At 35.2% G+C, this 18505-nt stretch overlaps 1 protein-coding gene across 14 annotated transcripts in view; it reads right to left on the bottom strand.

The window, feature by feature from the left end:
- Positions 1 to 18505, bottom strand: part of ZNF827 (zinc finger protein 827) — a 117753-nt gene that overhangs the window by 64587 nt on the left and 34661 nt on the right. For all 14 annotated transcript variants that reach the window (XM_034442958.3, XM_087874542.1, XM_087874531.1 and 11 more), the window contains exons 3-5: positions 9204 to 9376; positions 7121 to 7601; positions 1686 to 1919 (exon numbers count right to left, since the gene is read on the bottom strand). In XM_034442958.3, coding sequence (XP_034298849.2) covers positions 1686 to 1919; positions 7121 to 7601; positions 9204 to 9376 — 888 coding nt within the window. The remainder of the gene's footprint in view (positions 1 to 1685; positions 1920 to 7120; positions 7602 to 9203; positions 9377 to 18505) is intronic.

Raw genomic sequence — 18505 nt, 5'->3', positions numbered from 1 at the left:
TTCAATTATAACTTCAAGTATCAAAGTTCAGAGTTTTTTATGACCTTTCCACTATTTCAAAACTAATTTTTAAAAGAAATCACTTGCATCCAGTGGTATATTCAACAGAGCACATCCTGTTTCTTCTGAAGCAGTTTTTTGGATTCCAGTGAGGAATCTATCTTTTTCAGCATAATATGTTCAATTCTAGATTCCCCTCCTAAAAAGACCTCCAACTGAGCATATGCAATCCTTACTATGTGGTTTTTAACTCACCATTACCAAATTCTGAAAAAGGACGTTGGTCTTACCTGACACGTCTCTTCTCAGTGCGCTGCGAGAGAATATGGGTTTTCCTGCATATCTTCTTAAACTATTACCTTGTGTGTATATGGTGCTCTTTTGGATACATAGATACATAAACATCTTCACACAAAGAAGTCATTAATATATATGATAGTCTGTGCAGTATTATATGAACCTACATTCTAGAATGTAAGCTTTTCTATTCCAGGTTGTGAACATTTTGAAGTCTGAATAAAGTCTTCAATAAAGAATAAAGTCTATCATACTTATAAAATATAATTATCTTAGTATACTACTAAGCATCCAGAATGACATCCCTGAAAAAAATACCAAGTGAGTCCCCCCCACCCCAATTTCTTTTTAACTGTACTGATAAGGTTATAAAATGAAGATAAACCACCAAAGTAAAATAGAACAACAAAGCATTTGAGTACATGGTACAACCCTCCCCAATCATCTATTTTTCCAGGTACATGCTGCAGGTCATGACACAAATTATGTATGATCATGTAATTTTTTTATTTAAAAGCTTTTATAAAAAATCAAGAGTAAACAGTCTGTGGCATCCAGGTAGGAGTACACTGGTGTCTGTAGGAACAACCTTATTTAATTCTGTTGTACTTGCAAAGATTTTGTACACAACCTTTCATACAAATTAAAAAATTTTCAGCCAATGAAATAATGGCTCTGAAAATTTAAATTATGTGAGCATTACTGTATCAGGCTTAAGTGCCAATGAAACTGCTGGGTTAAAAGGAGGGGAGATTTCTGGATAGCAGGGATAAGGGTGATGTTCCTCCTTTTATATGACTACATGCTGTATTTTTCGGAGTATAAGATGCACCTTTCCCCCCCCCCTAAAAGGGGGTGAAAATTTGCGTTTTATACACCGAATGTAGCCTGCCCACCCACTGGCCCCCACCCTTTGGCCTCTGCCTCCCAGCAATTTACCTCCTTGCAGCAATCAGCAAGAAGAAACAGCCCATTTCAGCTTCAGCACAGCCTAATTAGCACAAGTTGATTGTCCCTTGGATCGGCCCCCTGACTCTCAGCTGTTTTTAGGCTGCAGGGATTGCCATTGCCTATTGCTGCAAGAAGGTAAATTGCTGGGAGAAGATTTTTTTTCCTTGTGCTAATCAAGCTATGCTGAAAATGAAAATGAAAGTAAAGCAAGCTATTTGCTGTTTGCTGCAAGGAGGCAAGATTGCTGGGAGGCAGAGACAGATTTCTTTTTCTAGTTTTCCTCACCAAAAAAGGTAGGTGCGTCTTATAGTCCGGAGCGTCTTATACTCCGAAGAATATACTCATTAATTTACTCATGCCTTTCAAAAATAAACCAAACTTCTACAACATATCAAACATAAACGACCACATTGATTAATGTTCAAGTAACTAATTACCTGATAATTTCATGAGAAGTTCAGATGCTGCTTTGACTGACATATCCTGTTGCAGTAAATTTGCTGGCACTTCTTGTGGTTTGGGATTCTCCTTAGGAATACTTGGGGCAGATACTTCAGGTTCATGACTAAAACCATAACTGGTTTTAGACAATGTGGAGCTTGCACTGTCCTCATCTTTCGGTTCTTCTTTCACTTTAAATGTAGGTGTCAAGGGTTCTTTTTGATTTGCAGCTATTAGAAAAGAGGGGGGGGGAACAGCGAAAGGAAATGCATGAATACAAAATCAGTTCACAAGAGAAAGCTATTATCAGTTCACAAGAGAAAGCATGGGCAACCACTGGGGAAATCGTATGCCATGAAATCAAGTTGAGGGGTCCCAAAATTTGATATATTTCTCCAATATTTTTCTTTTCTTTTTTCTTTTAAAAATATCTTCATTAAATTAAAAAAAAAATTAAAATACGTATTTTTCCTAGTATTCCTTTCTTTGTCTAACTCGCATAAACTAATCACATGGCTTTGGTTCCTGTGGCAAACTATGTTAAGAGATAATTTGCTAGGCTGAGGGCAACCAAGAAAACAAGAAAATATGTGACTTCAAATAACCTTCTCAGATGTAAAATCCTAGACTTTCGAGCTTTGAACTGACCCGTTATAAAATGCAATGGAAAGTTATCAATATTATTCTGCATAATGAATTTGTTGTTTAAGTTGCCTTATAATATTATATAATTTTATATATACATTGTGTTTTAAATTTATAGAGATTGTAATGTATCCTCTCTTATTTTTTCTTATTCCGTTAGAATTGTTTTAACTGTTTAAATGTTATAATGCTTCTAACAGCATTTGTTTTTATTGGAAATCTAGTTGATTAGTTGATGATTTGATATGTTATGAAGCACACTACAGAAGATTCTCTATTTGTTGGCTCTATTGTCCCGTCCTTGACTATACTGCCTCTACTTATAACCACAGTTGGAACTTCCATTGCTAAGCACAACAGTTGTTATTGCACCCAATTTTACAACTTTTCTTGCTGCAGTTGTTAAACAAACCAGCACAGTTGATAAATGAATCATGTGGACAATTAAGCAAATCTAGAATTACCTCATTGAATTTCCTTGCCAGAAGTTGACTGGGTAAGGTCATAAATGGTGATCATGTGACATACACACCCCCAAATGCTAAAACCATCATAAATACATGCTGGTTGCCAAATACCTGGACTTTGATTGTGGATGGAAATGCTGCAATGGTCATAAATATGAAAATTCGTCATAAGTCACTTTTTCAGTTCTGTGAAAACTTTGAACAGTTGCTAAAAAATTATTATTAGTCGAAGACTTCCTGTATAGTCCTTCCTTTCCAAGCAATGACCTGAATCTAAGGCAATTCTCTATCATATATAGAGTTAGAAAAAGCTGCTCTAGAACCTGATAATGGTTCATTACCATGAAATTCATCCAATTTACAACTTTAAGAGCTTCTTATATATAGCTCCAAATTAGCTAGCTAACTATACCCTGAACAGGGGCTACAGGGTCATAAAAAAGGAGTGAGTGAGTGAGTATGTATGTATGCATATGTATATCTATATCTATGTGTGTACATGTATTAGTTTTTTCTGAGTGCTTGGAACTTTTATACTGAAGATCCCCAATACTAACCACAGTAAATCCATATAAATAAAATAAAATAGAGCTCCATACAGGTTATTCCTACACAAAGATAGCACACTGAAATAATTTGCCAATTTTTCTTGTCATCCATTCCTGACATTCTTACAAAAATAATAAAAAGCCTTTCTACTCTTTTGTCCAGTAGAACAAAAGTAACACTTGTGCTGATTGATAGCAATAAATATATCTTAGATGTTATAGCTGAAATATTTTAAAAGGCATTTATGACCATCTCATTCAACACATCTTTATTTCATAAATTAAAAGAGAGGTGTCCAGCTCACAAGAATCTTCAATATTAGTACTCAAGCTCAATCAAGTTAGCTTTATTACCATACGCACAGAGATAACAGATTGATGATTTTCACCTTCCAATACTTGAATACAGATTTAATAGACATTTATAGAAGAAAAAAAAAACAGTATTTCAACATCTGGTGTTTTATAAAGTTATGAACCTTACAGGATGGCTATGCCTGAAATTGCCTTCAGAGTCCCAATTACTCACAAAACTGACAGAAGACATACATCCTTTGGGACAAGAACTATCAATGACCCATTCGTGGATTCCTCAAGCAACGCTTTTAGCAAATCTAAACAGACTGTCCCAATCTGACTTGGCCGTGGCATTTTTTTTCTTTTTCATTTCTTTAATTGCCCTTGCCATTTTGCTCATTTGCAGAGCAGACTGCAGTGCATTGATCTGGGCCAAAGCAACTACTTTTCTGTAAAAAGCTGACAGAGAACTATCCCCAGAGTCTTTCTCCTAACTCATATTTTTGTTTGTTCATTTTATAATAAATGGAAATGTTTCCTTTAAAACATTGCTAGTAAATCTCTTAAGTCCACTAAATAAAACATTGTTTTGTGGAAGGGATCTGTTTAAGTATTGCCACGTTGGTTCAATGCATAATTCCATAAGTTATTTTAGATGCACATTGTTCTGATCAATGGTTTTAATTTCTTCCTTAACATAACATCTGTCCCTTGTGTGGCATTGACACATCTACCAAGTTTAGATTTTCATCTAAGAGATGTATCTCACTCCTTCAGTGACTTTATAACATGTTGCTAGGTAACAGTGCACACAAGTCAAGTTTGAGGACCTTTTTGTTAAAGACACTACAAAATAAATGCTTCTGTCCTTTTTGCATGAAAGATCTCATCTGGGTCCTTAGTATTTCTGTTTGCTAAACACTATAGAACTGCTTATCAATTTCTGAATTAAAAAACAGGCATCAAAAGAGAAGATATATTCAGTTTTCGGTCCCTCTTTTTCTCTCTCCCTAACAAAACTTAGTTTTGCATCTATTTCAAGTTGTACTATTCATTTAATTCATATAAGGCATAACCTAATATCATATATTTAATTTATGACATGAACTTAAAACAATCTAAAATATTGGGTTAGTATAACAAAGAAGGTAAAAATTGATTATATAAGCCGGCTTTAAAAAAGATCAACATCTTAAGAGAAATCATTTCCCTTTCTTTCAAATCAGTATGCTTTAACAAGGAAAATATCAACATGTTTCTAATTGTCCCTAATATAGTTTTTCTCTAAGTATATTTCACTATGAAATTTACTTTTTGCAGGCTTTTTATAAAATTGTACCTCGAAAAAGCTAGAAAAGAATATTTCATTAATTCCATCATTTTCATGTTTCTCAGAACTGCATTCATTCGGTTTCTTTTATTCTTGGTTTTTCTTTCCACCCTTCCATCCCATATTTATTCCACCCTGGAGTAAAAGGATTAAGAGCATATTGAAAGACTGAACCAAATTCCTATGTGATCACCGCTACCTTGTGTACTTGGCAGTTACTGGGGAAAGGGCCTTCCCAGAATGCTGAGAATGCTTTCACTACAAAGGTTAGCAAAGCACCTACTCAGGTGTCATTTTTCAAATGTCAGGCAAATAGTTTTGCAAGTTCTTACATCCTGTAAATCAGTTTAAGCTGTTTCATTTTGCCAGTTGTTTCTATTATACATTTTCTGTTTTGCATTTTTGAAGTGCTTTAAACCACCCAAAGCATTTTAAATGATCAGATTATGAATACAGAACAGAACAATCTCAACAAGGCAAGGAAGAAATCATTGGCCTCTTCGGCCAAGCAAATGGGAGAAGGCTGTTCACATTGAAGGAGCTGAAGACTGCAGTTACCTACATTTAGCAGTAGCACATTTTAAAAAATGCTCTGATTCAAAAGGTAGAAACTATCCACTGTTTCGTTTCCAGAGCACTATTAAAGAGCAGCCTAAGTCTAAGTAACCAGCATGATTAGACATTGTCTGAACCCAGTTGAAATTGTACTATTGTACATCATAACTGCAGTAATTTCTGCAACAAGATTCATTGGGAGATTATGAAATAGGTTTTTTTTAGAGTTGCTTCAAACTGGACAAGTCTATGCTCCCATTGTAATATGCCCTTTCACATATAAAAAATTAGGAGTAGATAAAAGTCAATTAAAGCTTACTCAACCAGTTTCAGAAGTGAATTAGTTCAACTTTCAATGCAGAGGAGCCAGCGCAACAAAAATGTTGCAGAGTTTTCTTTGGAACTGCAGGGTAAAGTAGTTCCCCATGGTAGGAACTTTTGTTTTATCCTGTTTCTAAGTTATCCCCTTTTCAAAAGCCAAGATATCATGGCGTCTTGACTTCTTCCTATCCTCCTCTGCCAGAGGAATAATTTTGCTACAATTTTCTTTTTTTAAAAAAATTGAAAATGGGGAGAGTCAGCTGAGATTCATTGTCAAAAAATAGGATAGGGACACAAGAACACTCATCACTTCAGGGGATGACCAGTGAACACAGCGAGGTTCATTTCTGAATCACCAAATATTTGAAGTGTTTAATAAAACAATGTTCATGCATTCCTATAAGAAACTGCCCTCCTTGTTCTTCTTGGAGTAATATTGAGATTTAAATTTAGCTATTCTTGAATTTTGTACTTCTTTAAATGTTATGATAAAATTCTTGGTGATATAAGCTTAAGTGCTTTTAGATGTAACCCACAGTGTAGAGAACCTTTTGGGCACAAAGTGTCCACCACAGTGCACAGCTACCAAAACGTAAAGACAAAAGTCGATGCAGAAAGTTGTAAAATTGTATATATCTGTTATTAGTATTGTATTTTAACGTCTGATGTGCGTGTGTTTTTGTTTTTTGTTTTTGTCTCCTGACTTCTTTTGCTATTTTATGTTTGGTTTTAAAATGTAAAATACTCAATAAAAAATATTTAAAAAAAAAACACAAAACAAAATAGTTTTTAGTTGATAGGATCAGTTGTAGACATCCATTTGCCAAACAACGAACTATACTCCTAAGAAACTCTCTCCTAGTGCTGTGGGACACTGGTGGCATCCAAAGGCAATCCTGAAAATAATTATGTATGCATAATGCATAGTTTCATTATGCATTTAAATGCATTATTTTGAGAGAAAACAGCATTTAAGACATGGATGTCCAACATTTTGGCTTACCTGGGTCACACTGAATGAAGAGTAACTTTTTTGGGCTGCATATAAAATACATAATATAGTTTTTTACTATAAAATCATACAATAACATTAACAGTTTGTGGGGCCGCATTACTAGCTGCCTAAGCTGCACAAGGCCCCCAGACCACTGGTTAAGATGCATGGAAATATATTTTAATATCTTGAAGAGGCTATTATTTTCATGGTATAAAAAAAGGCATAAGAAAATGGCCCAACCTAAAGAGAAAAAAGTTTGGTTTATCCTTACCTGAAAGCTTCATGAGAAAATCTGAAGCCATCTTGACTGATATATCCTGACTGAAAAGTGCTGATGCTGTATTGGTCACAAAGTCAATGGAGTCTTTTAGCTTTGTACTGTTGGCAATTCTATCAACAACATTGAGGGCTAAAGAGGGGCTAGGGGCACTGCTGTCATCTTTGGGTTCTTCTTTGACTAGCAGAGGTGGGATGGTAGTTCCGACCTGCCCAAGTGCATCAGGAGATCTAGAGGCAGCAGTAGTCCCTACATGGTCTGTTCCTCCATCTACCTCCTGACCCATTCTGGAGTTGTCACTCAGTAGTGGTGAGACCTTGACATCCATTTCTGGAATCTCTTCCTTCACTTTGGCTTCTGTCCTCAGAAAGTGTTGGTGGCAACGCATGTGGAGTTTCAGACTGAAATGGCGAGAGGAAGTAAATGGACACAGCTGGCACTGAAATGTCTCTCCCCGGTCCTGGTGTTGGTGAACCTAATTCAGTAATAACAACAACAGGGATAATAGCATATTTCTCAAATAAATACAATCCCTTGTTAAAATCATAGAGATCTGCAAATGAATTGTATAGATAGAATCTTATAAGGACTGCGAGAAGGTAGAAAAAGAGTCAGTAGAAGAGATGCATATTCAGTAAACTGACATTCTGTATATTCTGTATTACAATTCTCATAAGATTCAATTGACAAAGTCATTGATAAGAGATTATGGGAGTTATCATCTAAGATACATATATAGGGCATCAGGCTAGTTACCACTTACTAATTTATCATCTCCCTTCCTGTCCTGATTTTTCTTTCTTATAATGTTCTGTACATTTCATTTGAGGATCTCAATGATTTTAACAGAGAAGGTCAGCATACAGAGCTCAAAGTGGCTGTCCTTCTATATATAAGAATTTAATGATGAATATTTGTCTATATGAACATTTGTCCAAGAGTCACTGAATAAAAATCATCAAATTATTAACCACTGGGCTACAAAGCTCATTGATTCCCAAGTTACACCCAAAAACAAGTATTTCCTAGGTGTATATATATACTTGTGTCCATGTACACACATACACACACATACATATCCATTTAAAGGCAAATTATTTGATGATTGCTCAAAATTAGCAAATATTTTTTCAAAGATAGTAGTAGTTAGATTATAACTTCATAGAGTTGGAAAGGCAATTTAGATACCAAGTCAACTTCTTTGCTCAATATAAACATTCACATTAGAACAGGCTTGAAAAACACCACTTTATAATGCCTCGGTAAGGCCACACTTGGAATATTGCATTCAGTTTTGGTCGCCACAATGTAAAAAAGATGTTGAGACTCTAGAAAGAGTGCAGAGAAGAGCAACAAAGATGATTAGAGGACTGGAGGCTAAAACATACAAAGAACGGTTGCAGGAACTGGGTATGTCTAGTTTAATGAAGAGAAGGACTAGGGGAGACATGATAGCAGTGTTCCAATATCTCAGGGGTTGCCACAAAGAAGAGGGAGTCAAACTATTCTCCAAAGCACCTGAGGGTAGAACAAGAAGCAATGGGTGGAAACTAATCAAGGAGAGAAGCAGTTTAGAACTAAGGCGAAATTTCCTGACAGTTAGAACAATTAATAAGTGGAACAACTTGCCTACAGAAGTTGTGAATGCTCCAACACTGGAAACTTTTAAGAAGATGTTGGATAACCATTTGTCTGAAGTGCTGTAGGGTTTCCTGCCTGAGCAGGGGGCTGGACTAGAAGACCTCCAAGATCCCTTCCAACTCTGTTATTCTATTCTATTCTATTCTATTCTATTCTATTCTATTCTATTCTATTCTATTCTATTCTATTCTATTCTATTCTATTCTATTCTATTCTATTCTATTCTATTATTTCTATTTCTATTTCTATTTCTATTCTATCCTCTGCTTGAACAAATCCAACAAAGTGAAATCCAATATCTCTCAATTCTTCTGGTCGATAAAATGAATTTATAACAATCACATTATTAAAAATATACTGCCTTTCATTACGAGTTCCTTTAAAATCCCCAACAATAATTTTAGATTTCTTAAATGCCAGAATTTATCAGCCTTACCTTCATATGTGACTTCAAATTGTCTTTTCGTGCACAACGAAATGGACACAAAGGACACTGATGACTTTTTAAGCCTGTATGGATTACCATGTGCCGTTTCCAGTAGCTCTTCCTTTTTATAACCAAGCCGCAGATTGGACATTGGAAAGGTTTCCCACTTTCTTCTTCTGAGGCTTAGAAAAAAGAAAAGAAAGGAAGAAATTTATCATGAATTTATTTCCATTTTACAGTTTTTCAACTTTATGAAAAACTGAGTATTTTTTTATCTTTATCTTTGGATACAGAACTTCGAAGACACAACTTTATACATATTATAATATTTTAAATCTTATTAAATGCAGTGGACCATTAATCCCCATTTTTCTGACATGGAAATCAAATGGTCCAAAAAAAACCCTCTAACCCAATACTAAACGATACAGGAGAGGGCCCAATCATATTCTGGACAACCAGCAGAGGATGCTACTGTTCTTTACCTAGTCTTATAATTCACAGCTAATTTGTCAGGTCTTGATCTATGTAACATTACAAAAGTGCCTTTTTTCACTTTAGTATTTGCAACACACCAAGAAACAATCAAACATTATTAGGTACCCCTAAATCTGACTTAAAAGCAGAGTTAAGACGGTGATATATTCCACACCTAGTATTGAGAGATTCCAAAATCACTCTTGATGACTGGTTTCATTTTGAAAAATCTAAGACTTCAATTTCACTTCAGACAAAGGTATTTGTTAGTTTTTGTTCAACTGTTTTGTCACTACAGTAATGATACAAAAATTAATTTGACCAACGCAACACAGCCCAAAAAGCTGCTCTCTTTACGTGTAGATAAATATAAATAATTTATTTTAGAGTAACTTAAGCAAGTTAAATTTAGCCTCTCTAACTAAAGGGGAATATATAAATTGCTGCTTCTTTTTCATGGACAAAGGTGGTAAAATCATCAAAGAAGATTTATATCACAAGAAATTTTCCTCCTCCTCTTTGTTAGTCTATTGAAAATCTAGAATAGAATCCTGCAAGTTGCCTCTTATCTAGTAGGACAGAAGATTCACTTTACCCAAATTAAGAATTCATTTTTACATTTTAATGTAATGAAGTCTCATCCAACACTAGTTTCTACAACAATGCTCACAGTGTCAAACTTAACCTAGAACAGTATTCTATGTACTTCCTGCATAACTTAAAAGTAAAGTTCTTTGAAGATATTCCAATAAAACTAAAATTGAAAGTGTTTCTCTCTCTAGTTTATTACAAAGCAAAACTGGAAATTTTAACTTTTTTATCTCACATACAAAGGCAAAAGAAAACCATGACATGCCTTTTCTTTTAGCCTAGGTCAAATTGTGATTTTCACCGGCCCAGGGCCGGATTTTCCTATAGGCTAACTAGGCTTCAGCCTAGGGCCTCAAGATCAAGAGGGGCCTACATTCAAATTGTTAGCAAAATTAAAATTACACTTTCACTATAGGTGAAAGGGCCTCATAAGTGGAATAGCCTAGGGCCTCTTTTCATCTAAATCTGGCCCTGATTATGCCCAATACATCACAAATGGGCTGAATTAATTAGTGTATAATACTAATCTAGATGGTGGTATAAGCAAGAGAAGCCATAACATCTAACTGCTTATATTTAACTGTAAACCACAATGTAATCCGTTTCTGACTTAGCACATGTGAACCTACCTGTTATGGAACAGTAATGAGAATGTTGATATATAATATTGATCTCTAACAAAATCATAATGAAAACATCAAATTCACATGGAACGTTCAGCACTCTTTCTCTGAGTTGTTATAAAATTTGCTGTGTGAATTTGCTGTAAGATTTTGCCACCTCACAGAGGGATTTTATGCCATTGTGTAATATTGTAGCATAGTATCTGGGGCCAGAAAGAGTTGATTTTTGCATCAATTAACCATTTAATTGGGCACATTCGAATTACATGAACCAAAATAAAAAACAGAAGAAAAAATTTCCAAACTCTTTGTTTCAACAGGTTGATTTGTATATTATTATGATAATTTATTTCTAATTCTATTTCTACAAATAGAACCTATCTATTAAATTTTGCTTTTATATATGAGGCTATTAGATACTGTTGCTGCAAATGTTATCCAGGCAAGGGATAGTTTTGGAACTAGATGAAAAAGCGTAATAACTTTATGAGATAATCATCAGGTTAAGTCTTGGCATCTAAAGAGATGTGAGGATTCTGCCCACTACATTGACATAATTAACCATCTGACATTACACTGCACATTTCTAGTTCTGTTATGTTTAAGTTTACAATGTTACTGTAGCAACAGAAAATATTTCTGTGGCTGCTGAAAAGATATCTGATTATTTTCAAATTTGCCAAAATAAGTGGCATACTCTCAGAACATTAAAATCCAATGCCTAATGCATTCATCAGCTGTTGGTCTTATTTGAAAAACTGAAATGTTACTAGTTGTAGTGTTTTGGAAGCAATAGCACTTAGATTTATATACTGCTTCACAGTGCTTTACAGCCCTCTGAGCAGTTTACAGTGACAGCATATTGCCCCCAACAATCTGGGTCCTCATGTTACCAACCTTAGAAGGATGCAAGGCTGAGCCAATCTTCAGCCGGTGAGGTTTGAACTGCCAAACTGCTGGCAGCCGGCAGTCAGCAGAAGTAGCCTGCAGTACTGCATTCTAACCACTGAGTCACTACGGCTCAAGTGATTAAAGCTGCATGTTCTCGTAATTTCCTGTATGTACTACTCTATAAAGAATGCCAGTATGATGTAGCAATAGCAATAGCACTTAAACCTATGTGCTCTATCTCCCCATAGTGCTTTACAGCACTTTCTGGGTGGTTCAGAACAACAGTATATTGTTCCCAATAATCTGTGTCCTCATTTTACTTAACTTTTATTTAAATTTAAGTACTTTATTTTTTTTTTTATGATCAGAGTAGTAAATAGTAAAATCTGGCTTAGCATCCCAATATATTACCCATCCATAGACATCTGCTGCAAAAAAAAAAAAATGTCGCTAAAAGGATGCCATGACACAAATTCCATCCTTAGGTACTTGCAGCTAGACATCTTTTGCATCAGAGTATCATAATGTACATTTCATTGTTGCACTCCTTCGTGGACACCTATATGCACATTCATTCACTTTAAATGTTGAAATATTCCCTTTTTCCCCAGGAGGTCAAGACAGCACATATGGGGTTTCCTTCTGCATTTATTCCAACACAAACCTATAAGGCAGACTGAGCGAAAACAGAATGATTATTCCAAAGAGAAGTAGTTACCTCATGTTGAAAGGAAACCTTAAGCTGAACTCTAATTGCAGGGAACATCTATTAAAAGCATGGGTTTGTAGTTGGAGGTCACTCTCTATTTTCTGCTCATTAAAGATCATGGATATATGTGTCTTTTTTCCAGAACTATGTTGTTTATGTATATTTGGAGGCCCAAAGATTCTCTGGGATTTACTACTCAGTAAATTAATTTAAAGAAGCAGAGTTAATACATTTAGGTATTTGATTTTAAATGCTCACTTTGGAAAGTGAGTACAGATAATTGTTGACTTATGACCATATTTGAGTCCACAATTTCTGCTGCTAAGCAAGGCAGTTGTTAAGTGAGTTTTGCCCCATTTTATTATCTTTCTTACCACAGTTAAGTGAATCACTGCAGCTGTTAAATTAGTAGCACAGATGTTAAGTGAATCTGGTTTCCCCATTCACTTTGATTGTCAGAAGGTCACAAAAGTGATCACAGGACCCTGGGACAGTGTAACCATCACAAATATGAGCTGCCAAATGTCTGAATTTTGATCATGTGACCACAGGGATGCTGTGGTGAAAATGGGTGAAAATGGTCATTAGTCACTTTTTTCAGTGCTGTTGTAACTTCGAACAATCACTAAATGAATGGCTATAAGTCAAGGACTACCTATATCAAGTGATAGTAAGCCAATTAATTAGTAAGCAGAAGCGGGAAATTCCTTCTCCTAAAGGAAATACATTCAAAGACTGAGTTCTTCATAGGAAATGTTATATATCCTAAACAACCATATTGTGCTTGTTAATGGAAGGTTTCCATTTAATTACTAGTGAAAATGGCCAAAAGCTATTCACTCAAAAACATTGTGCCATCAATGTTATGTTCAACTATGTGCAAAAATCTGCAATATTCAAACTTCTTCACTCAACTCATCAGAAAGAGCGGGAAAATTCTCATTCATTCAGGTCATAATTGTCCCGAAGGTGCTTTTTCCAAAGGGCAACTGGACTTTATTTTTTTCTTTGAAAACATTTCGCTTCTCATCCAAGAAGCTGAGAAACTGTAACTATAACTGTATAGCTAAGAAACTGCAACCACATCTTATGGCTATAAACCAGAAATACAAAACAAATAATATGAGAATCAACAAAGAGAAAACAGAAATAATGGCAATCAGAAGAAAAAAGCATACCTTAAACATAGCAATAAAGGGAACAAGCATAAAACGAATATCAAAGTTAAAATATCTAGGAACATTCACCAAAGTTAGTAAAACGGAAGAAGAAATTAGCATATGATGCAGTAAAGCAAACCACATATTGTGACAGTTTATCCACTCCTACGACATAAGGTAGTTCAACGTAAGATCAGTACAAAGAAGTGTCTCATATAAAGCATATCATCTCCACCCTATGATACAAGTGCCAAACATGGACACTTACAATAAAACATAAACAAAAGTTAAGTCACCAGGGAAATTAGATGTTTGAAGAAAGTTGCTGGAGTGACCAGAAGAGATAATATTAGAAATGAGATCATAAGAGAAAGAATTGGCATAGAACCAATCTTAAACCACATATACAAACAGTAAATAAAGTGGTTTATCCACCTGGAGAAGATGTCTTGGGATTCCATACTGTACAAGGCATATAAAAAGTGAAGGTCAAACAATAGAAGGCAGACCCAGAAGAAGATGCAGAGACAACATTAAAGACATACTACAACAGCATCAAATAACAATGGTTGAGACCACCAAAAGAGCAAGAACTGGAACTTTCTAAGTCCCTGAAGACACCTAAAGTGATAACCAAAGAAGGTGAAGAAGAACATCGATTTTGTAGTGTTTAATTGTTAATTGAGATTAGATTTTGATTATTAAAGACTGGGATGAAGGGCATTAGATTAAATGGAAACAAAAATACCTAACAATACCTAAATGGTTAAGTATTTTTGTTGATTTTTACTTCACCTTTGCCGATAAATAGAGAACTGAAAATTTACAGATGAATTTATAGAAAACTGGATAAGTTATAGAATGTATTTCATTATATTTAAGAGACAGTGATAAACTGTTATTGTTGAATATACTTGCTGGCAATGAAGGGAAAAGGTTCTTTTTATTATTTCTCTTTTTTTGTGAGCAATCTTCTCTGCACGTTTTAATTTTCTTTTTTTCCCCTTTTTTAAAATATATTTTTGTATTAGGTTCTTGCATTGATTCTATACGTTTAATATAATTCTTAGTAAAATTTATTGGGATAAAAAGAAGTTATATTTTTACTTTTAAAATGCATGTAAGTTAATTTATAATATGGTCTTTCCCTGAATGTGCTTTGACAATCCCTTTTAGCATCAGGGAAGGTGAATAAAACCTGTGCAAGAACATGTGAAACTTACCTAAATTCCTATGCATAATAATATAGTTAAAACTATACTAAGCAACCCCTACAAAGTTAGTGCTCTATGTATGAATGTGGTATGTATATGTGTACACACACACACACCACATACACATACATACATGGAAATCATTAGACAATACTAGACACACCCTTCCAGTAAATCTATACTAATCATTTGAAAGTAAAATGCATGAGAGCATGTAAAGCCACACTTTTGAAACACAGGTAGTCCTCAATTTAACAAATTTAGCGACCAAAGTTACGACGGCATTGAAAAAATGACTTATGACAGTTTTCCACATTTATGATCATTGCAGCATCCCATGGTCATGTTATAAAAATTCAGATACTACTAGAGTTTTAGTATTCCTGGGATCATGTGCTCACCTTTTGCAATCTTCTGACAAGCAAAGTCAATGGAGAAGCCCAATTCATTTAACAATCATGTTAATAACTTAATAGTTGCAGTGATTCACTTAACAATTGTGGCAAGAATGGTTGTAAAATGGGGCAGAATTCATTTAACAACTGTCTCGCTTAGCAACAGAAATTTTGGACTCAATTATGGTAATAAATTGGGGACTAGCTGTGGTTAAGTTTGTCTTATTTCAAGCCACTCCAAGCTGTTTCAGCATATGAAAAGAGCTGCACAAGCTCAGAAAAAGACACAACTTGCTTTAACAATTCGAAGAGCAATGCATTGTACTCACTATATGCCTTTTGAAGCACCCATTTAAAAAGATTTCCACAGCCTTGTACCTTGTCAATATGAAAAACATATTATATAACCTCATAATTTCTTATTTCATAACCTTTAGACATGCCTGACTTTACAATCTAGATCTGAAAGCTTTTGAGAGCTTTACTCATGGTCTTGTGGTTCAAGTTTGATTATCTTGAAACTTGAGATGATTTATGAAAGTGAAGAGAAAGCCATCTACTAATGGGTATATGGTATAATAGACAACTAAAGTAGAGCCATCTGTCAGCTATAAACCAAGTACTTGGGGTAACTCCTTACAGACTCCATGAACAGAGCCCCACTTATGAAACATAAAAGGTATATCCTATCTGGACCTCCATATGGGAGTTTTCCTAAAAGCTCCATTTTTCCTCTAATTTTGTCATGTCTCATAGGTGACTGCAGTTTAGTGCAGCAGTACTGTACTAGCCTTACTGTTGTGGCCCATCAGCAGCCTGTGCAGCTAGTAGCTGATTCTGACAGCGAGGAGGCTGGTGTGGTGCTGCGCCAGCAGCCTGTGCATCTGGCACTCGACTCGGATGAGGAGGAGGCTGGAGAAGATGTGGTGCCAGAGGCGGGGATTCAGCCAGCGCCTTGAGAACCTCCAGAAGCTCCCATAAGTGAAGAGGAAGAAGAGGAGCCTCTTCTTGATGCACAGGCATGTAGAGCTGCCAAAAGGCAGGAGTGGCTCCTCAGGAGGAGGTCTCCTCGAGAGTAAGTCTTGGGGATAATTGGCCACTCCCTTAGCCTATTTAAGGAAGGACGACGACTGAGGCAATTTGCAGGGAACAACTTCGTTCACTCTCTTTCGCGTCTTGATCTTAGTTCTCTGTAAATTGCTTCTGGGCTTTCTGCCAACAATAATAAGATTACGATTATTTATTCTTTGGATTCTTGTAGGCTGTTAAGAAAGTTAATTAACAGCCTTTGTTTGAAAAAAGACTGATTTAATTTAGTAAACTAAGGTTTGTACAGACTTTGTGTGTCCTGTGTTCTTTGGGGTCCGTAGGTGGGGCAGAACACTTACATGTAAGAGTGGTTACAAAGAGAGATTTCATGGAGGGACAGAGCATGCTGGATGGATGGTTGGTTACAATTCATTCACATTGTGCAATCAGGGTCACAATCATTTGCAATCAAACACATACTCAGATAATAAATAGTCATTTAAAGAAAAATATATAGGGGAGGGGAATACTTCTGGGTGGGGAAAATGGCGAGTTGATGCCTCTCCAAAGAATAGTGATGATATTGAGGCCCAGATCAGTGACCTGGCAGCAAGCCCAGACCAGCAGAGTTTTTCTGGATAGAAACCAAAAAATTGCCCACATGTGCTCCATAAGGCTCTTTCTCATGGGGATACCAACAGGAGAATCTGTGAGTGAATTGCAAATAAAAGTGCCAGGAGCCAAGGAAGAAACATCAAGCTCTCGTTCTGAAGCAGAGTCCGCCTGAAGGACACTGGATTCGACCCAAACCCCATTTTTGAGTACACATTTGAGTATACAAAGAGCAGCTAGATCACCTGACGAGTGTTCTTTCAATCCATGAAAAGCAACAAAATAGAGATTTAAAACTAATTAAAAACATAACCATCAGTTCTTTCCATATTTAACCATTTAAATTGGCAAATTGAGTAATCATCAATAAATTTCTGTCCATTTTCAGGAAAAACTTCATAAAGGGTTTTCAATATTTTATAAAAATTTATTTAATCCATAAACAAATCAATTTTATAATCTGTTCTATTATGTACTAAATTAGTATTAGTAATTGGTAATATTATTAGTATTCTACTATTATTCATTCTTAGTTTAGTGTTAAGATGTCGTCATAGTTATCATCTTCCTGACAAAAGTATGTAAATCTGTTTGTTACACATTCTTAACTTTTAATTTCTTAAGCTATTTCTGTACATCTTGTCTACTTTTACATATATGTCTTCTTTCCATTCTCAAAAGGGTTTAATGGGGAAGAAGCAAACTGTCATATGATTTTAAAGGACATGGAGTGATATTTAGTGTCTGTATGTAATGGTACAAAGAAGATAATCTGTTTTCTTTCTTAATCTCATTTTTTTGTATATTTTGTGTTTTTTACTCGTAAAAAAATCTGATAAATTTTATATTTAATTTTTTTTAAAAAATATGGAAGAATTGAAATTGATAATTTAAGAATTACTGTCTGTAAAAGAGGTAATATGCTGCTATTGAAATACATAATGCTCTGTAACAGTCAACTCTGTTGCAAAGATATACAAAAACTGTTAGAAACTGAACTGAGTACAGAAATGGATGTATATTAGCTATGAAAATACTCTCATATTTCATTTATTATTTTCATGACCAGAGCATAAAATATTTTATTGTATGGGTTTCTGGATGTTATTTCTTGGGTCTCTTGCCCCTATAGGCATGTGTCCTGTCCAGCTGCCAATAAGATAGATGTCATTTCCCTCAAGAAATACATTGGCAGAATTTCTTATATACAGTATGTAGGGCAAAGACTGAGTGTAGTTCAGAGTGGGACTCCACTCTGAACTACATGATGAATTAGATTCTTTCACTATTATCAGCAATCTTGCTTACAGTCAGAAGGCCTGTTTTGGCAGTTACAGGCCAGTGACCATATATATCATTGTTACATTGCACAAAAAATGACATAAAAGGAGAAATAGTAGAGGTGGTGTGCATTGTAAGTCACCTTAAAAATGTCTTACCTGTAGCACAACCAGCTATTTCAGGGAACTGTTTTGTTACAATAAGGCAGTATCTACACTGGATCTCTTTTTATTTGTCATGTATAACTGTGACAGTATTACTTCCATATAGAATTGCTATTTGGTAGGCACATTACAGCAAGTTCAGGATAATGTAAACATAAGTAGAAA

Source organism: Pantherophis guttatus, chromosome 8 (assembly GCF_059756535.1).
Source record: "Pantherophis guttatus breed Tessera chromosome 8, ASM5975653v1, whole genome shotgun sequence".
In the NCBI taxonomy this organism is placed as follows: Eukaryota; Metazoa; Chordata; class Lepidosauria; order Squamata; family Colubridae; genus Pantherophis; species Pantherophis guttatus.
This window is presented reverse-complemented; position numbering and strand designations above follow the sequence as displayed.